The sequence below is a fragment of the Vigna umbellata genome, chromosome 5, assembly GCF_029865625.1.
Source record: "Vigna umbellata cultivar VRB3 chromosome 5, Vumbellata_1.0, whole genome shotgun sequence".
Classification (NCBI taxonomy): domain Eukaryota; kingdom Viridiplantae; phylum Streptophyta; class Magnoliopsida; order Fabales; family Fabaceae; genus Vigna; species Vigna umbellata.
The window spans coordinates 66,252,540-66,272,912 of NC_142169.1; the positions used below are offsets into that span (position 1 = coordinate 66,252,540).

The window sequence follows — 20,373 nt, forward strand, 5'->3', positions numbered from 1 at the left end:
CTGATGTTGGTAAAACAATTTCTTACTTTAATTAATCATTAATAGTTAATGGATATTTTACACCGATAATATAACATGTAAAAGAGAGTATTTTAGATTATCTCTTTCAAATATGGAAGGAATCAAATTGAGTAGTAGTTAATTTGGACCAACAATATCCATTCTATAATAGTCAAATGTGAAGAATATTCAAGGTATAACTTAATGTAGATATAAAATATAATTAAAATACGTGGACCTAGTATAAATAAAATAATGTATTCATATATGGAAAAATAATAATATCAAGCCTTTTAACTCGTCATAGGTTATCATTAATAATAATTCAAAACGTGTTTTTATATATTTTATCTATACAAACCTTTTTTGTTGTTCTAAAAACAAAAGGTCTAATTAGATTTTTTTTTAGTTAACACATTTACTCTCCTTTTTTTTTATTTTTTCTAAGTGATGTGTGTATAATATATGAACCTAAAACTATAATCTTTTTTACTCTTACATATACGAACCAAACTAATTCATTATACATGTGCTCTTTCAAGAAATAAAATATTTTGTCAAGATTGAAATATATATATATATATATATATATATATATATATATATATATATATATATATATATATATATATATGGGCTGAGATATCCTCTTACATTTTCCTTTTTAGGATTAATGTTTCATTTATATAAACTCTGACAAATGAAAATGTTAATTTTAATAACTCTTGATTATGGTTATAAACAAATGCATTTTATGTGTCACACATTTCGTAATATATTTTTTAATAATACTTGTTACAATAGAGTAGTAATTAAAGAAAGATGTGATATCATTCATGGTGTACTATAAAATAAACAAGGAAACTAAATTCATTGAAGAATATTTTAATATAACATCTAACTATTAATTTTGTGAAGGACTATATAAATTATACTAGTTTGTCTTTCTGATTTTTTTTTTAATGTTTTTTTCTTTTTGTTAAAATCCTTAGTGAGTTGTTGACCAGTCCTTTTGTGTAGGTTTGAAATGGTGAATTGATGCTGAGCATGAATTTGTGGGCACAGCATTAATTAAGAAATAGAATTAAGAATTGGTTTTTTAATTGAGAGGTTTTGGTGACCTAATTTGTTTGAGTTTGGTGTTTAATCCTTCTTGTTTTGTTTACGCGTATTGCATTACGAGTTACACGTGAATCACGGAGTTGCTTACTTAACATGGCTAGCTGTGAATTTCACAAATATAACTGTTTCCTTCTCATCGATATTATAAATCATTTTAATTTTTATACATAATTCAGTATCATTATTTATTTAATACAAAAGTTTCCACATTTGAAAACATTTTTATATATAATTAGTTTATAATATCGTAAACCTTAATTTAGTCTCTTGGTATCTATTTAACTATATAAACCATTATTTGTAAAACTCGAAAAATACACCAAAATAGATATATTTTTTAGTAGATGTAAAATAGTAAGACATTTGTAGATTTTTTTTCTTTTTTTTAATTTTTTATAAAAACAATATTGTTTTATATTAGAATTTGTTTTAATAATTTTATTATTAAAATTATTAAGTTTTTATATGCTTTTTAAATATTTCTATAAACATATCTTTTTTTTTAATTTTCAGATACATTTTACTGATTTGATTAATGAATTAAAATTAAAAATATAATTTTTGTAACCTTTTTTAGTTTCATAATTATTCATTAATCAAATTTAAAAACTTTCAGAAAGTGTTTACCTCAAATTTAAGAAACCATAAAAAGTAAAAAAGAAAAAACAAATTTAAAAAGTAAAAAATCTTAGAAAAAGAGAAGCCACGTACAAATTCATTAATAATAATAATAATATAATGTACTATTGAGTTAGATTAATTAAACCAGTTTACACTTAACTCGATTATAATAAAGTCAGTGAAAATGAATTGAAATTAATTTGATGAACTAACTGAATCAATCAACACTAGCATGGAATCCGATTTGATTATTTTATTATAATTTGCTTCCACTTCTGATTAGAACAATTAAAGAATCAAAAGTAGAAGCTACCAATATTTTAATCACTATATTCATCTAGATAGAGAGAGGTTGTTGTTATTCACCACATAGAATAACTTTTTCAATAAAATATCTCATTTTCAAGGGGAAACATATGGTTAATTTGACATAACTTTAGTCATTTGAAACATGTTTAGATGGATTAATTAAATATTTTTGTTACGAATGTGCTTGTTTAATATAGGAAAGATATTATTTATTTTTTATTTTGTATATATTATTATTTTGTTTTGTTTTAGAAATAAATTTGAAGATGAATTAATATAGATCAAGGAGATAAAGAAATAATCATGATGTTGTTTGTTTTAAGTGATGGATATGTAAAAATAAAGAGATTTAAAGATAAAATTTATGAAAGTTTTTTAATGATATGATATAAATAAAAAAATGTTTTAATAAATTAAAACATAAAATTATAATTTTACTCTTACGATTAAAATTAATGTAAAATAAAGTAAAGTTAGTTAAAATTAATTTAAAATAAAATTTGGATAATTAGTCTCTAAATAAAAAAGTTAATAAGAGTAATTATTATTATTATTATGAAAATGACAAATAAAAAATAATTATTTCAGGAAATACATTTATAATTCACACAAATATTCTCATTTTTTAGACGATCATGCTACACTTCTCTCTCCTTCATATTTACGACAAATCCATGCAAATTAAGGAGTTAAAATGTGGAAGAATATTTTTTATATATTATTATCTCACAGATACTAATAGAAAAAATCACACGTACTCTTACTTATAATCACGCAATTGCATGAAATCATTTTGAAATATAATGTCATATATGTAATATATATATATATATATATATATATATATATATATATATATATATGACATTATATATATATGAAAAACCAATAAAATCTTACATGTAAGAATGATTAAATATTTTTGCAATATATCAATTAAAAAGACATAAAATTTGTTTGAAATTAGTCATTAAAAATATTCAATTGTGAGCTTAAAACCAATAATTTAATTATACTGGAACAATCAATTCCATGCTATGCCTTATAATTTTATTTTTTTCTAACTGAAATTGTGAGTTGCACATCTTAACTAAAATGTATTATTGTAAAGGGATAACTATAACTAATAGTTGCATAATAAAACACAGATAAATAATATAAATAAAATAAACAGCAAAAAGCCAAAAGGATAAAAAAACACTTTAGCCAAAGAAGATAATGGAGGAGTAAATGTAAAGAACAAGAGAGACCAAACAGTGCCTTAACGAAGCCCAATATCATGCCGACATGTTTGCCTACTGTTTTAAAGTCAATTTTGGGCTTTCGTTTTCGAATAATAAATGAAAAATATTATATCTCTATCATCAATCATCATAAAAAAGAAAAAAAAAAAATATATATATATATATATATATATGATTATGGTAAAAGGGTCTATATTAAAAGAAAATATATAGAGAACTTTCTTGAAAAATATTTAGACCAAAATAGTTCAATTGTAATTTCATTTTTATAGAGGTATTGAAAATAAAGAAAATTTACTTCTAACTTAAAAATCTGGAAGGTAGTTATCTTTTTTTCATGTTAATTTTTTTTTGTTGGACTTTCTCTATGTTATCTAAACTTTTTATATGTTTATTTTTTTCAATTGACTTTAATACATCTTTCTGTCAACAAAAATTCTATAAACTTTCTCGTATTAATTCCAAAAATATATTTTGTTTGGACTAAGCTTCAACTGTTTATCGTAGAAAAAAGCTCTTCTAAATCCTTACAATGACTCTTGTTGGCTTTCAACGTGACGATTATGTCATCCACATAAGCTTGCAGCATAGACGGTAAAACCTTATCCATCAACCTCTAGTAGGTTGCTTTTGCATTTTTAAGTTTGAAAAACATTACCCTGTAGCAATAATTCATCCTTTCTCTCATGGATGTCATTTTGTCTTTATCCCTTGATTCTATTTGAATTTGATTGTACCCCGAATAGACATCCATGAAGCTCAACAATCCACGTTCAAATGTAATATCCACCGAAACATCAATATTTGACAAAGAGTAAGAATCTTTGGGACATGCAGTGCTTATGTTAGCAAAATCAACAAACATCTTTCTTTACCATCATCACATTGGCCAATCATTCTAGATATTGGATTTCCCTTATATGTCCAACAATTAAGAGCTTATGAATTTCTTCGTTTGTTGCCCTTTCCTTTTCTTTCCCCAATTTTTGTCATTGTTGAATTTTGCTTTCACCTTTATGTACATATTTAATCGGTGACATAAAAATCGGAATTTATGCCCCCGCTTATCATTTGAATTTCACGCAAAAGATTTAAGATTATCCTTCATCACGACCACCACTTATGACTCGATCTCTTGGTTCATTTATACTCCTACCTTGAATTTCTTCCCTTCCATTTTCACCTATTTCACATCTCTTATTAGTCATAGTCCTAATCATCATGTACAATTTTGGGATCTAGTTCCCATATATCGGAATTAATCGTTGTAACTATATAATAAGCTATTCACTAAACTTTTAAGATATTCTCATAAGCCTTTTTCATCCTTCTCATCTACTTTTAGGTATTTGCACAATACTTCCTCATCCATCAGCCGTATAAGTTGATTCATTAATAAATAACAAGCTTTTGTGTCATGTCCTCGTGTCAAGTCGTTACTCTTTGTTAAGGATCTTGTTTGACGACAAAGAGAAATTATGTTTAATGACCTCTTCCTCTTTTAACATGGTTCTACGAGAAGATTTAACAGTTGAGCACCCAGACTTTTGTCTCCTTTCTTCCTTCTTTCTCTGGGCAATATATTCTTATATATATATATATATACACTTATTTTGAAAAAATTAGGTTAGAAAACTGAAGAGTTTATTACAATAGTTACTAATGATTGATTATTATAAGTGGTAATAAATTATTTCAGAAACTATTTCAAAAATTATTTTCTTGTTGTGATAATCTGTTACTGACATAGACTTTTAGAAAAATCTCTAAAATTAACTGTGATAATTCATTATCACAGAGGTTTTTATGAAACATAAAATTTTCCTTGGGTGCTCTAGTACTTAAGTTGTGCCTATTGATTATTGATCTACTAATTTAAATAAAATATACAAATTACAAAACTTCAACAACTAAATTCTCAAGTCTTCAATGTATTTATTGAATCCAAGCATTCTTTAAATCTCCACCACTTCTCCATAAGTCGTCATCATCATCATCAAAACTCTTTATTAAAGCAAGATTTTATCTTATTCTTTTGCTAACAGAAACCCCCATATCCCTGCAGATGCAGTTACTCATGTTGACGAAAGGTCTCCTTAAGATGATAACACGACTCTTATGTTTTTCTTCTCAATTGTTAACATTTCAGGTTGACTTGCTGTTACTCACATTCTACTTTTGCTTCTTATTAATATCTTTTGTCTTTGGCCTTAACTCATACCCAATTTTTTTTATGAACTTTGTTGTATTTTTGCATTTTCTCTATTTTGGTCCTCAATATTTCACATGATATATTACACGAATTTTTTTTTTTACTAAATTGAAATTATAAAACTTCAGTCTTAAAAACGAATTTTTATATCTAAATTAAAAGTAAAATTTTAAAATTACACTTATAAGTAAAAGTAAAATTTATTAAAATTAAAATTAAATCACTTATATATGTTCTAATCCCAGGTATAAAATAAATGAGTATCTTTTGTTTCTTAATTATGAAATACAGAGGATCAATTCCAGATATATTAATTATTAATTATTAATTTTTTTAATGCGTTTAGTTTATCCATCATAACAATTATTAACGAGATACACACTCGTTTTTCACGAAAATGAAAAAAGAAAGTTATCAAAATATAAGTTATATGCAGTGATTAAAAAAAACGTTCTTTAAACTATCTACATTTAACGTAATATAACCCATGCTTAAACCATTTAACTCTATAGATATTTTTAGAATAATTAAATTAATGAAGAGTTATCTTTCTTGTCGCGATTAAGTAAATTAATACTTTGCTAACATGGTTAATGAATTTTTACATTCTCATAGTTCATGTGAATATTTTGACTCACACGAGCATGTCAAGTAGGATATTTTTTTATTTAAAATAATTTTAATTTTATTATTATAAAAGTTATAGTTTGATTTTAGTCGGTGTGAAATTCAAAAGTTTGAGGTTCAATTCTCGTAAAATTTAAAATTTTAACTTCAATCTCCATAAAATATTATATTTTAGTTTAATTAAAATACATTAAAAAATGAAAATAACATAATATTTATGACCTTATAATATTATTGATAGGAATGTTAATTCAATGAAGATCAAATAATGTATAAAATAAACTGCGTCTTGTTTCCATATGCTATTGAATCTTAAAGAATTAGTTTGAATTAACATAAATACAATATTAACAAAAATTAGGGTCAACGCTATTGAAATAATATTATAAAGACGCCTTCATACGCGTCATCAAATATCAACTCGTGCAACTAAAACATTTATTTTTCTTTTGCCTCGTTAGAATTTTACATACAATTTATACACGTTATCCTCTTTTTAGTTAATTATAAATAATAAAATATTTTCTGTACTGATAGGTCCTCCCAGCATAGACCGAGCGAACGGTTAACAATGCCGCCCACCAAGAACGACTCGCATAACACAAGAACGTCCGCCCTGGTCGAGCGCCAAGGCCGAACGTTCATCCACTAAGATGGCGAGCGACATGCCATTTGTGATGACGAGCGTCCACCCGTTCAAGGTTGGCACGTCCGCCCAAGAATCTGGGCCGAACGTCCAACGAGCGGCCAATCATTTAGGAAGCGGACGTCTGCCCAAGGATGGCACGTCCGCCCAATAATCTGGACCGAGCGTCCAATCATTTAGGAAGCGGACGTCCGCCCAAGGTTGGCACGTCCGCCCAATAATCTGGACCGAGCGTCCAGTCATTCAAGAGTCGGACGTCCGCCCAAGGTGGCACGTCCGCCCAGGAATCAGGGACGAGCTTCCCATCATTCATAAACCGAACGCCCGCCCAACCGAGCGGCACTTTGCTGATTACACGGTCAAATGCTAATGACACATTAAAGTCCTTAATAAAGATTAAGGTATCATTGGGCCGTTTCCAGGCCCCCAAAAGGTAAGAGCCCATTACAATCAGTATAAATAAAGGTCTCAGGTATGAGTTCTAGACAGATTGCTTAGAACGCAACACATGCATGCATTATATAACGCTCTGTCAGATTACTGACTTGAGCGTCGGAGTGCCTTTAGCAGGTACCCGGCCCCTCCCCAACTGGGAGTGTGGAACAGCGCCAGTAGAGGAAGGACGCCCGTCCAACTGGGAGGGTGGAGCAGCGCCAGGAGAAGGAGGACGTCCGTTAGCAGCCTCTCGCTCCGCATTGACAGAGAAAGCGTTCACCAGCCGGTATTGTTCGCGTTCGACCGTCCGGTCTTCAACAGCGTTCGTCCGTCATTGTACCGTCCTGGAGAGAAAGCGTCCTGGAGAAAAGGCGTCCGCCAAATCCGTAGCAGTTGTGCCGTTCGTCCGACAGCCCCTACCGTTCGCGATCGCCCGCCCGCCTTCATCGTTCGTGATCCTTCGTATGTTTTAACAGGATCCGCCCGGATTCAGTCGAAACATTTTCTATAGTTAAATCCGAATTAATTTAAAATCATTCAATCCTTTTCGTACAAGTAAATTTGAAAACAGTTATTTTTGTAATAATATTAAATGATTTCTCATTTTTAGATATGCCTTCTATACATTTATATATCTTTATTAGATACAAAATGGAAACATGTTTTTTTTTTATATCACGAAAAAATCTTATGAAAATATACATATGAAAACTTGTTTCGAATGTTTCCGTGGGAGTGTGAGATGTTAAGGATAATTCTATGAAAACAACAAATTTCTAGAAGGGGGAAACTTGAATAGCAATATGGTGGGTGCCAATAGTAAGGCCCAATTTCTTTCACGAAGGAGCCTTGAGAGACATAAGGTCATTTTAATGCTGGGCTAAACCTAAAAGAGGCCCGATATAATTTTAATGCAGAAAAAGAATAAATTTATTTTCAGCTATAAAAATTACACAAAATGAGCTAAACAAACCCTTAATCCAAAGCAAATTTATCTGATAAGTCTTCAAGAGTCATTATAATCAGTACTTTATAATGATATTTCATATATAATTAAATAGTGTTACTATGAACAATTTAACTTTTTAATAGAGGTTCAATTTAGAGACAAATATTGAAAAATAAATTGAAAGAAACAGACAAAAATATTAAGTATTCAAGTTATTATAATAAATAAATAATATTATTTTCTTAATCTTTTAAAATTATACACATTAAAATTAATTTAGATACATTCGGAACTCATTTTGTTTAATCCCTCATATACTTATCTTCATGTTTAAAGCTTAAAATTTCATGAATCACTGCCTTCCAAGTTTAAAATATGCCGGATCACTATAATTTAATCTTGATTACCACGAATAAAGATTCAGAGTTAAATATTAAATTTGTAGAATCCAGATTCAAGTACGAAACCAATAACAAATATTAAAATTAATATTTTATATGAATTTTGATTCTTGAAAAGATTCACACACTCTTAAAACAGAAAAGAAAAACTCTCGGTAAAAAAAATATTTAAATTCTAAAACTCTTTTGTATTCAATATCAAATTTTAGATTTTTTATTAACGTTAATTCTCATCTAAATATAACATGTTTCGATCTTAAATTCGATAAGTGATATAATTGTCAATTATCATAATTGTTCATTTTGAATATTATAGTTTTGTTATTGTTTTGTTTTTAAAGGACAACTATAAAGATGAAATAAAGAATGATTATTTAAATTATTTTAAATCTCAATTCATAAAAGATGTGAGATTATTAGACATGATAAAAATATAAATTTTCATCGTGAAATCTAAAGAGAATGATTGATCATTCTGAATGAAAGACTTAAGATGATGGTTCGATTATTGGTCTCACAGTTAATTCCAGTATTATTAATTTAAACTTTTTTATTGACTTGAGTTTTGGATAATCTTTTACAAACGAATCATCTCTCATTTTTCAATCTTCAAGAACACATGTAACGATTCTCCAATCTAATACATTTTGCCACCGGTTTAAAAGACATCCTCTAAATTTTATTTTAGGTACAAAATAATATATGAAAAACATGTAGATTTTCTTTAAACAAATTATCAGTTAGGTTGCAAGCAATTAATTTTGAGGAAAAAAAAATAGTAGTATACAAAAGATATTTCTTTTAAGATGAGGGTTGGATGAAAGGTTTACAACTAGCCTTTAATCTATCAATAAACACTTATTTCAACAATTACAGTTATAATCCAGGATACAAATTTGATTTTCAAAATTTCAGTGAAACAATTATTAAGAGAAGACTACTAAAAAAAAGACATAATTGTTTTATCAGCTAAGTCACAATGATATACTGTGACATTTGGATGGCTATTTTTTTTAAAATTATATTTTAACTTTTAGTTATAATTTTTAATAAAATGATAACTGTTGAATCTAATAATAATGAATGTATGAAGAACCTATAGTGGACGCAAGAAGATGGTATAACTTTAAGTTATTAGATAAGTAGAATATGTCTCATTCTATTATTCCAAATACAGATATTATGCTTATTATGGACACAAAAAATAGATATATTGAATATTAGCTTATCTACCTTTTCTAAGAAAAATAACAACACTAACCTTATTTATTCTCCTTCTTTAGCATCTTTAAATAAATAAGTAAATAAAAAGCATCGAGAGTCTGCCTTATTGGGATTTTATTTTCTATATCTCAAGCATATTCATAATTAGGGTTTTGTTTTTCTCAGCCAATTGCACTGCAAATTGTAATGCATACAAAATACTTTTAAAAGCTTATCTAACATGTAGCTAGAGAAAACAGAAAGAAGAAATACAAATACAATAGACTTTTTTATCAACAATATAAATATAATAAATATAATAAATATAATAATTTTTTATCAGCAATATAAATATATATAATAAATACACTAGATTTTTATAAGATTATGGAAATGGTTTGTTTAAAAATATAAGAAAGTTACTCATATATTTTGTCTTGAAGAAGCTATTGGTACTGGGGCATAGGAATTGGAACTTCCTTTAAATATTTGTCAGAAAGCTATTTATCGCTTGTGTTATTGCTCAAGTGGCACTTTCATAACACAAATATATAGTGACACTTGTCCGTTATACAGATGTTTAATCAACTCGTTCGATTCTTATTTATATATATATAAACTTTCAACTTAGTCATCTTCTATATGCTTTAATTTGTATTCTAGATATTTCAATTAAAGGAAAACAAATTATCATAGAGTTTCACAGTATAATTGGTAGTTGAGAGTTAATTTAACATGGAATATATATGTTTCCATCAGTATAGTTTCATAGAAATTTTATATTGTATATGTTTATAAAAATATAAGTATAATTTTGAATCTCTCTAAAATTTTAAGGGATTACATGTAGAAAATCACTAAATTTATTTAAACTTTATTAATTATCTATAATAGAGTAAGTTGAATATATGTATGAGTAAAAATAAACAAAATTAATTAATTATGAATTGCGCGAGTTAATTTAGATTACAAATTTCAGTTTATTGTTTTAGTTTTTTTCTATACCAAATTAAGATAGTGTATATATGATATGTTTTTAAGTCGATCAACATAAATAAACATATATACTTGATATGTTTTATAAAAATACACATAAACAAGTTTATTATAGGCTAAAACACATAAATTATAAGACTAAGATGACACAATTGTCAAACGGTAACTCGACTTGATCCTATCCAGTCTACCACGAGTTGGTCACTTAGCAACCCAACCGGATTCATTTATTAGTGAGTTAAAAAAATTCGAACTCGTCCCGACCTACCACGGGTTGTTGGGTTAAACGGATTGGCTCACTAACTCACCTAATTATAAGTTTTTTTAAATAAAAAAATAATTATTTTTAATTCAAATTTAAATAAATTTCACTTTAAAGACAATTTAAAATAAAATAAATAAATATTATACAATCCAAGCATAATCCAAAAACAAACACAAAAGGCGAATAAATAAGTTTTTAATATTGATAATTTTTATATCACTTGTTCTTCTATAATATTAGAGTATTGAATAGATAAATTATAATATTTTTCTCTCTTGAAACATATTTTTTTATCTCATCTACAATATAATAAAAAAAATGCTAACTAATAATATTAAAACACAAAATAATAAATAATTAAATTAAATTATGTAGGTTTGTGAGCCAACCCGGCTACCACGGGTTCAAACCGCAGATTACAACTCATTTTGACAACATTATAAGATGAGGTTGACCACATATGTAAAATGATTGGTAAGTCATTTTAAGATGTTTTTTTTAAGTATTCTTTATTTTTAATCTAATAATTAAAATTAGCTTACTTGGTAGAGTTATTCAATAAAAAAAATGAAGAATTATTATTTAGAGTTACCTTAAATAACTTCATTATTCATCATATATATAATTATATACGTGTATAATGCAGTACTGCATTTTTTTTTAGGTTTAAACCCTCCCTTGGTCCTCAAGTTTGTATGAAAATCTCAGTTGGGTCCTCAAGTTTTTTTCTGTCTCAATTGGGTCATATTTTTTGTAAAAGTGAGCACATTGTACCATAACCGTTAAGTGGTGTGAGACGGCGTTAAATTGGTGTGAGCTGGATTTTTTCATTTACTGACGTGGCATTGTGCACTAAAATTGAAAGGCCACGTGGTGATGTTTTGTTCACAGATCTTCTCCTCCCACCCCTCTGCTTCCTTCCATCGGCGCCACCCACCATCTACAACACAATCACAGACCCAAAAAAATGACATTCTTCTTGATTCAGTTGCAGATACACATTTATAAAAATCAGAACTTTTGGACGAATCTGGATGTGGGGTTTTCCCATTTTCAGCTGAAGAACATTGGATGCAGGTAGAACGTGCTGGGTTTTTCTGGAACTTGATGGGGAGACATGCCACTGCTACAAAACGTGGAAGAGAGATGAATGCGTCGGAGGAGAGAGGTCCCTTGTCGAAAGCTAAGAGCAAGAGTTTGAAGTTTCCTAGCCAGGCAATGAAGAACCCTGTGGTGCCACAGAAGTGCACCGAAGAAAGACTCAGAGGAAGCACAATGAATAACAAGACGATCGGAAGAAAAAGGAAGAGTCGTATTGTTCCTGCAGGAACAAGCTTTCGGATCCAATAACAGTAGCATAAAGAGACAACAACTGAGAACCACACCTTCATGAGATTCATAATCTCACCCTCCATGACTACAAGTAAAGATGAAGAAACCAGATTCTGATATTATCTTCTCCAAAATCCGAACTCTGAAACGAAACAGAGGAATTTTCAGCTTGTGAGGCTTCAGAGGAATTTTGTGTCTTCTTTCTGAGTTTTGAATCGCGCAAAACAATGCCGCAATGATGTCGTACATAGAGTTTTGATCTGTGACCTTTTTGTTGCAACCATCAGAGAAAAGTGTATGATTTTTTGCGAGCACTTTCAGCTTTAAGCTTTAAGCAAAGTGTAGTACTCCTACATAAGCACTAACCACAATTATTTTTGGGTTTCTTCAGAAATTTTATAGATGATGAATAGGGAAGAAAGATAGGGGCAGAGAGAAATTGATGGTGATAGGTCTTAGGTTGAAGATGAAGAGTGAGCAAGCAGGGAGAAATGGAAAGAACACTTTCATTCAGGCACATAGGGCATGGTTTCCCAAGCTTTTGATGTTGTGGATCCTTCTCATGGCTCTAATTGGTTGGTGCATCTATACTAAAATGGATGCTGACACTAAAGTCAGAAGAAAAGAGGTGCTCGGTAGCCTCTGTGATCAAAGGGCAAGAATGCTGCAAGATCAATTCAGTGTTAGTGGCGCCGATGGAAGGAAGCAGAGGGGGAGGGAGGAGAAGATCTGTGAACAAAACATCACCACGTGGCCTTTCAATTTTAGTGCACAATGCCACGTCAGTAAATGAAAAAATCCAGCTCACACCAATTTAACGCCGTCTCACACCACTTAACGGTTATGGTACAATGTGCTCACTTTTACAAAAAATATGACCCAATTGAGACAGAAAAAAACTTGAGGACCCAACTGAGATTTTCATACAAACTTGAGGACCAAGGGAGGGTTTAAACCTTTTTTTTACTAAGAAAGAAACAAATCATTTAGTAATAGTTAAAATAGTCAAATCAATTAATTTTAATTGATATTTTCTTAATTTTCATAATAATTTTTTGAAGGAAGAATAGGAAAGTTATGCATTCGATTATCATACTAACAAAATACTAATAATTAATAATATCAATAATTTTTTTGATATAAAACTAAATATTGTTTGAACATGACACAGATATAATTTTTCTTCTCGTATTATAAGGTCATTACAAGTAAATTAGATATGAATGATGGTTAATATTTATCAATAATTGTAAAAACTGTATTGCAAATTATATATGTTTATCAATGTACTATGGACAAACAAATTTGTGTGTAAAATGATAATTGGTAAACTTACTGACAGATACATACATTCGTTAGTAAGTACCAATGATCACAAATTTTTCAGTAAATGTTCGTTGATAACATTTGTCAGTAAAATGCATGATTAGATTTTATTTTCCTTCTCTTCTTCATTTCGGTCATTTTCATCTTTTTGGTTCTCATTCACTTTCTATTTGTCTCACTTCCTCTTTCTCTTCCTTCACACATTGTCATTGTTATTGATATTTTTCATGTATGCATCATGGACAATCATTGGTGTCACCGACAAGCCTCTATGTTACCCTAGTCACCTCCTCCTTTTTCTCATCCTCTTCTTTTTATTTTATTTTCTTCTTTGACCATCGATAATTATGATGATAATTATTGATGAGATGATAATAATTATAATTTGGTGACAAATTTTTTCAAAGAATTTTACATACGAATTTATACCATTAAAATATAAAATCTGTCAAAAAATATTCACTAATAAATTAGAGTTTACCAATAAATTTTTAATAGTCGATAATATTTCATCGATAATTAATGATAATCTATCACTAAAGTATATCCCAAATTTAGAAGAAAAAATAATTTTCCTAGTATTTAGAAAAAATAAATTAGTAACATTTTGACAAATGGTATTAATTTATTCAAAATAATATATATATATATATATATATATATATATATATATATATATATATATTATAAAAGCCTGACCTCATTCTATTTAATTCTATTATAACAATATTCGACTATAACTTATTTTAAATATTCTTGAAAGGGAAATCCTCCTAGTTTCAAAAAGAAGAAAACTTTAAAATTAAAATAATTTTTTTATTTAATGAGGATTATAACATAAAAGATTTTCTTTAGACAAATTAACTTTTACTCATCTCTTTCTTTATTCCAAATCGTAAAGATTCCACAAATCATCATTTTTAAGCTAAAAGATCATAAAACTGCGAAATGAGTTTAATTATAAAATTGTTATTTTTAAACTTAATTATAAAGAAACTTTGAAGAAGAACAAAATAGGGGCAAATACTTTTTTTTTTCTTCATTTCCATATATCTCACATCTTAAAGCAATGGTAAAGCATTTATTTCAAGTAAAAGTAGCAGTCAACGTATGACAGAGTCATCGTTTTTGCGTTATAGCGTAATGGAATATTGCAGTTTGTTTAGAAGAATCCTTTATTTCTTTCCTTATTAATAGACTACTCACGCAAATAGGTTAATTTTTGTTCCATTTATTATGCCATCAGCCAAATGATTCACACCTTATCACCTTAATATTTCCCTTTTGATATCCACTTTCATCAACCTTTAATTTGGATTTTTTTAATCTAATTTGATATCCAATTTCATCAAACACAATTACTTAATTATTTAAATTAATTATAATGTATGAAGCAATATAATTAAACTTTCACCCCTTATCAACGTTATAGACTCTTATGGTATAGTGAGCATCGAATGACTCTAGGTTTGCATCACATCAATAGAGCAAATATTCATTTAGTAATGAGAATCTTCTAATAAAATTTTAAGAAACAAAAAAAAAATATACAAACACAAATATTAAAAAAAAATATGAAAATCTCCATATAAAAAGAATACTAAAAGTTGCGCCGCAATTTATCGAGAAAGAGGGATTTACCTACACATAGAAAAGTAAACGATAAATATAGGACTTGATGATGTTTAAAGGACATATATTTTTCACCCTAAGTCCTCTTTGTGCCAATAGAGATCCTAGATAGTAAAGAGAGGAAAAATCTAGATGATGACTCGATCAGAGAATGATAGAAAAATGTCTCCAGTAATCCTTTTTGTTATTTTTTTTTTATCTTTGATTTTTTTTATTATATGAATTAAAGCTTTTATTTCCCGTCTTTTGTTACCTAAACATAAAAGACCAAATTAGAGTAATGAAAATATCTTTTTTTTAAAGAACGTGCCATTGTAATAATGTAAAATTTATTTTATTAAAGATAGTAAAAATTAAAATTCATATTTAAAATGTCTAAATTACGCTATTATATATAGTGAAGAAGCATATGAAAGGGCCACACATGACATTACGTGTACACGTTGATGGAACAACACTACAATCAGAATAATTGTATTCGATGGGAAATTTATCCACTTCTATATGCACACATATCAATCAATTAAGGAATATATCCTTCTTTCGAAATGATAAAGACCCCAACATACATGCATAAATCCACGGTTGCCACGTACACCCCCATTCAAATTTCCCTAAATTTTAAATTATTGTCATGCATGGATGCTCATATCATCACCCTCTACGTAACTCAGAATCCTCATTTCCCACAATCATTGCAGTTAAAACATATCCAAAAGCATTAACACATTGCATTTAGTTCACAGCTCTCAAACGTAAGAACCAACCAAACACACATTATATGCACTTTCAGTACAAGTAATCTTTAAAAAAAAACATTTGATCGCCACCTTCTTTTAACTTTTAAATTTGTTTCAAACATACGAATCAATGGATACGTAGAATAAAAAAACATACATGACTTATAAATTTGTTATACTTAATAAACTTACTAGCATTCACAGTACGTGTACAATAATTTATCAGTGGAAGAAGCATAAACAAAGAACTTGATATCAGTATATATATATATATATATGAGTGAAACAATGCACCCAAACTGAAGATTATATAGAAGAGCAGAGTCTCTAGATATTATTGAGTAGAATGAAGGTTGAAAAAGCCGCAGGAGTAAAAAGAAGAAGGTTTATAATACAATTAAAGCAGCGTTTGTGAGAAGGTGTGTGCATTAGGGTAGAATGTATTTGTATGAGGTTAATGTTCTAGAGCCATAGAGCACCAGCATCTCTGAGCATTTTCTTGAGTGAGCCATTGAGGTGAAGGGTCATGACAGTGTTGGCTGAACCGACAAACTTGCCACCAACGAAGACAGCAGGGACAGAAGGGTTGCAGCCGAGTCTCATGAGAGCCCATTCCATTTCCTTCCCTCTTGTGTCTTCATCAAGTTCATAGATTGCAGGGCCCACACCCTGCTCGTAAAACAGCCTCTTTATTGCATGGCTCATCCCGCACGAACTCTTGCTGAAGATCACCACTGCCTTTTGTGATGCCAACTTTGTTATGCGTTCCATTTTTTAATGTGGTTGGATTAGGGTTTGGTTTGGTTTGGTTTTGTACATGTGAGGAGTGAGGACATATATAGTGGTTGAGATTCTAAAGAAGGAGATATATAGCTAGGTAGGGGTGAAAATATTGAAGGTTCTTGCATGAGTTGATGCTGAAAATATCCTTGATTTGAGAGGGACTTGTGTGGTGTCTCAGTTGCCCTAGCTACTTGTGTTACAAAGAATCTACTAGGCCATCGAGATAAGCCAAACACTGTCGGAAATGGGACCACCAAAATTAGAGAAAGAGAATTATCTCCTTCATGTCCATGAAAACACTGCTCATGCCTTTTCTGGTGCCTCAAGAATGTCAACTTTAATTGGGACAAATTTTATGTATATTTTTTACAACAACACCTCTTCAACCAAGGTTTCATTTTTTAAATAATTAAACTAAACTTATTAATAAAAAATTAACCCATTCAAAAGTAATAAATTTACTTGCTTGAATATCGGTTTTGAACAATTTTTTTATGGTCCTGTGATAGTTCAGATCTTGTTAGCTTTATAATATTTTCGATTTAATATAACATAAAAGATCTAAAAGGTGACATCATTTTGTTATATCTTTAAAGTTAAGCAATATATAATAGTTTGGAATACGTTAAGAATCTCTTTATTAGTAGGGTAATACGTACCACGTGGGATGAGCATGGAGGTTGACACATGGCGGATAGGATATAGTTCTATTCCTTGAGTTGGGGTGTATGAATATATACATATGTCATAAGTAATAGAGACGTATAAGTAGAAGAGATTATGAAGAGAAAAATTGAAGTTGCACAAGGGAAGAATTTGGAAAAGGGTGGATCTTAAAATAGGAACCTTTTTTTGTGTAAAATTATAAGAGTAATGGTTGAGTAATATATTTTTACAAGGTAAAATAGTTATAAAAAATAATTTTTTAATTTTTTTAAAAAGAAAATAAAATAAAAAAATAAGAAAAAATAATATCACCTGTAAAAATTTTATTTATGTCAAAATATCACAATTTGTAGTTGTTTTACGTTAAATTGCAAGTGGGAGATGAAACATTATTGAAGTGTTTTGAACGTATACTTTTAAATTAATTATCGTTTTAATGTATACATTTTATTATATTTTATAATATTAATGGTGGCATTCGTGATAATTGACTATGTTGAATTGTAATTATTTCGTTATTATTTTTACTAACAAAACAACGCAATAATGGACAATTTTCAAGAAACCAAATTACAACAATTGGCAAAAGAATTTAAATTCTCATTCCATATTAGTAAAAGAAACATCTGAAATAATAGTAAAAATAGATTATTTAACTTTTATAAATTAAATCAAGATAGTTATAACTTAATAAATACCATCATTATTGAAATGTAAGAATGTGAAATTATTGTGGAGCTTTCTTAATTAACCTTTAGAAGTGCTAAGGAAGTGATTTAAATTGTTAAAAGTAGATAAGTATAGCGTTAGATGCGCCTGTAGCTCAGTGGATAGAGCGTCTGTTTCCTAAGCAGAAAGTCGTAGGTTCGACCCCTACCTGGCGCGGGCTTTTCTTTTTTGTTAGCTTTTGAAAATGTACATTTTCAATTCATGGGCTGGTTACAAAGTTGGGCTTTTGTGTCGTTCATGTGTATGCCAACACCCAAGTTTTATTTTTTACATCTATTTAATATTATTTTTTAATTTCTATTCTTTTCTACAAATATAAAAGTTAATTTTTCAAACAATTATTTTACTTCTAAAAGTATAATCTCAAAAATTACTTATCTTGATGTCAAAAAATCGAAGATGGTCAATCTTGTATAAGACTGTGATGTAAAATTTTTCCAACGCCTAATTAAGAAAAAAAATATATACTTATTTTTTTACGTAAAAAACCAAATTGTATTGGTGATGGAACTCTGTTTAAAATTGTTCGAAAGCCGTATAAAATACGTCGAAAAATAAAATAACAATCACAAAGGAATACGATAATCAGAGATTAAGAACTTAAACAAAGATTTACTTACGTGGTATATGAATAGGTTATGTGCACGTGTTAAATACTTAATTATATATCGATGACCACAATTAGTAGACAAACACTGTTTATAGAAACACTTGAATATATAGTAGAAGTCCTCTTTTTGATATGATTTACAATTTTTTTAAATAATAATTTTAAATAGTGACGGTGTAAAAAATATTTATGTACATATTAATAAAAAATAATAGAGATGAAAATGTATAGGTTGAGAAGAAGACAAATATTAATGGTTATGGGAATCAAAGGGCAATAAGGCTATCTTAATAAAATCTGGGAATATGTTTCTTTATAATAATAGGGAATAAATAATAGTAATAAATGCGAAAAGTCCCTGATAGAATCGTTTTTTTTAATATATATGTGTACTTACCCTAATTTGTGATGCCAGGATCCGCCATTTTTCTTTTTCAATTCTTTCCAGCTTCTATGTAAAGCTAACATTCTCCACCAACTCTTCCTCAATTAAATCATTTTAATAAACTAAACACTTTAAATTATTTCAAATACACAAGCTAATGAAAATTTAATTTTCTGCCATTTTCTGTCTTCCTACTTTTTATGGTCCAATTTTTGCTTTCAAATTTATAGAATCTACCATTGAAACCAATACAAAAACCATTATACAGAATAAATTTTCGATAATAGATTGAATCAATATTAAAAAAATACGGTTTATAAAGTAAAAAATCTAAATTTATCGGTTAAAAAGTATTATTTTTAATTCTGAGTATCACTTATATATATATATATATATATATATATATATATATATAATTTAAATATTAATATTTTTTAAAATAATTCGTGTTTATATTGTGAATTCAAATGTTATTATAAGTTTTATAAATTTGAAAAATTTTCATAAATAGAAAATATATTAGTGAAATATTTAAGAATTATTCTTATATTTTATTCGTTTAAGTCGATTATTAAAACAAATTATTAGTTTTTATATAATTGGATTTGTTAAGAGATATGAACTAAAGTTATAAAATATATATATATATATATATATATATATCACTTTCAATATAAAATTATAAAATAATAAAAGATTAAAAATACATTTTTAATTTCTAAATTTAGATAAAAAAATTAGAATTTTTATTTTTGTTTAAAATTTTGATATATTTTAATTTTTAAACATAAAAAATAATATAATTCTTTTAATCAATAATGTTAAATTTTTGTTAAATAATGTTGACATTTGACCTAATTACACAAGTTATTATATTCTAACTCAAATACTAACCTAAAACAATGTTTAATATGTAAAAAATAAATTAACGTTTAAAACGTTATATTTGTTTAATTTTAAAATTTATAGACAAAATAATGTGTCAAAGTTTAGTATATAAACAAATTCAAATTTCACGTATAATTATAAAAATTAAAAACATATTTAATCCAATAATAAATTTTGCAGTTCTATTCCGTATTATTATTATTTTAACATTTTTTTTATTTCTAAAGTTAAATTCATGCCTATACTTTTGGT

General features: G+C 28.0%; 1 protein-coding gene and 1 non-coding gene across 2 annotated transcripts; one reads left to right on the forward strand and one right to left on the reverse strand.

The window, feature by feature from the left end:
- Positions 1-16,297: 16,297 nt before the first annotated feature.
- Positions 16,298-16,881, reverse strand: LOC124828516 (monothiol glutaredoxin-S10-like). Its single transcript, XM_047301832.2, has one exon. It carries the CDS (start codon positions 16,829-16,831, stop codon positions 16,523-16,525), a length of 309 nt encoding a protein of 102 aa, XP_047157788.1. The 5' UTR covers positions 16,832-16,881; the 3' UTR covers positions 16,298-16,522.
- A 1,440-nt stretch (positions 16,882-18,321) lies between these two features.
- Positions 18,322-18,394, forward strand: TRNAR-CCU (transfer RNA arginine (anticodon CCU)). The gene has a single exon. It is a non-coding gene; the product is annotated as a tRNA-Arg (tRNA).
- Positions 18,395-20,373: the final 1,979 nt, after the last annotated feature.

Bases quoted from the DNA above. Each gene is read 5' to 3' on its own strand.
- LOC124828516 (XM_047301832.2), bottom strand. From the start codon at position 16,831: ATGGAACGCATAACAAAGTTGGCATCACAAAAGGCAGTGGTGATCTTC.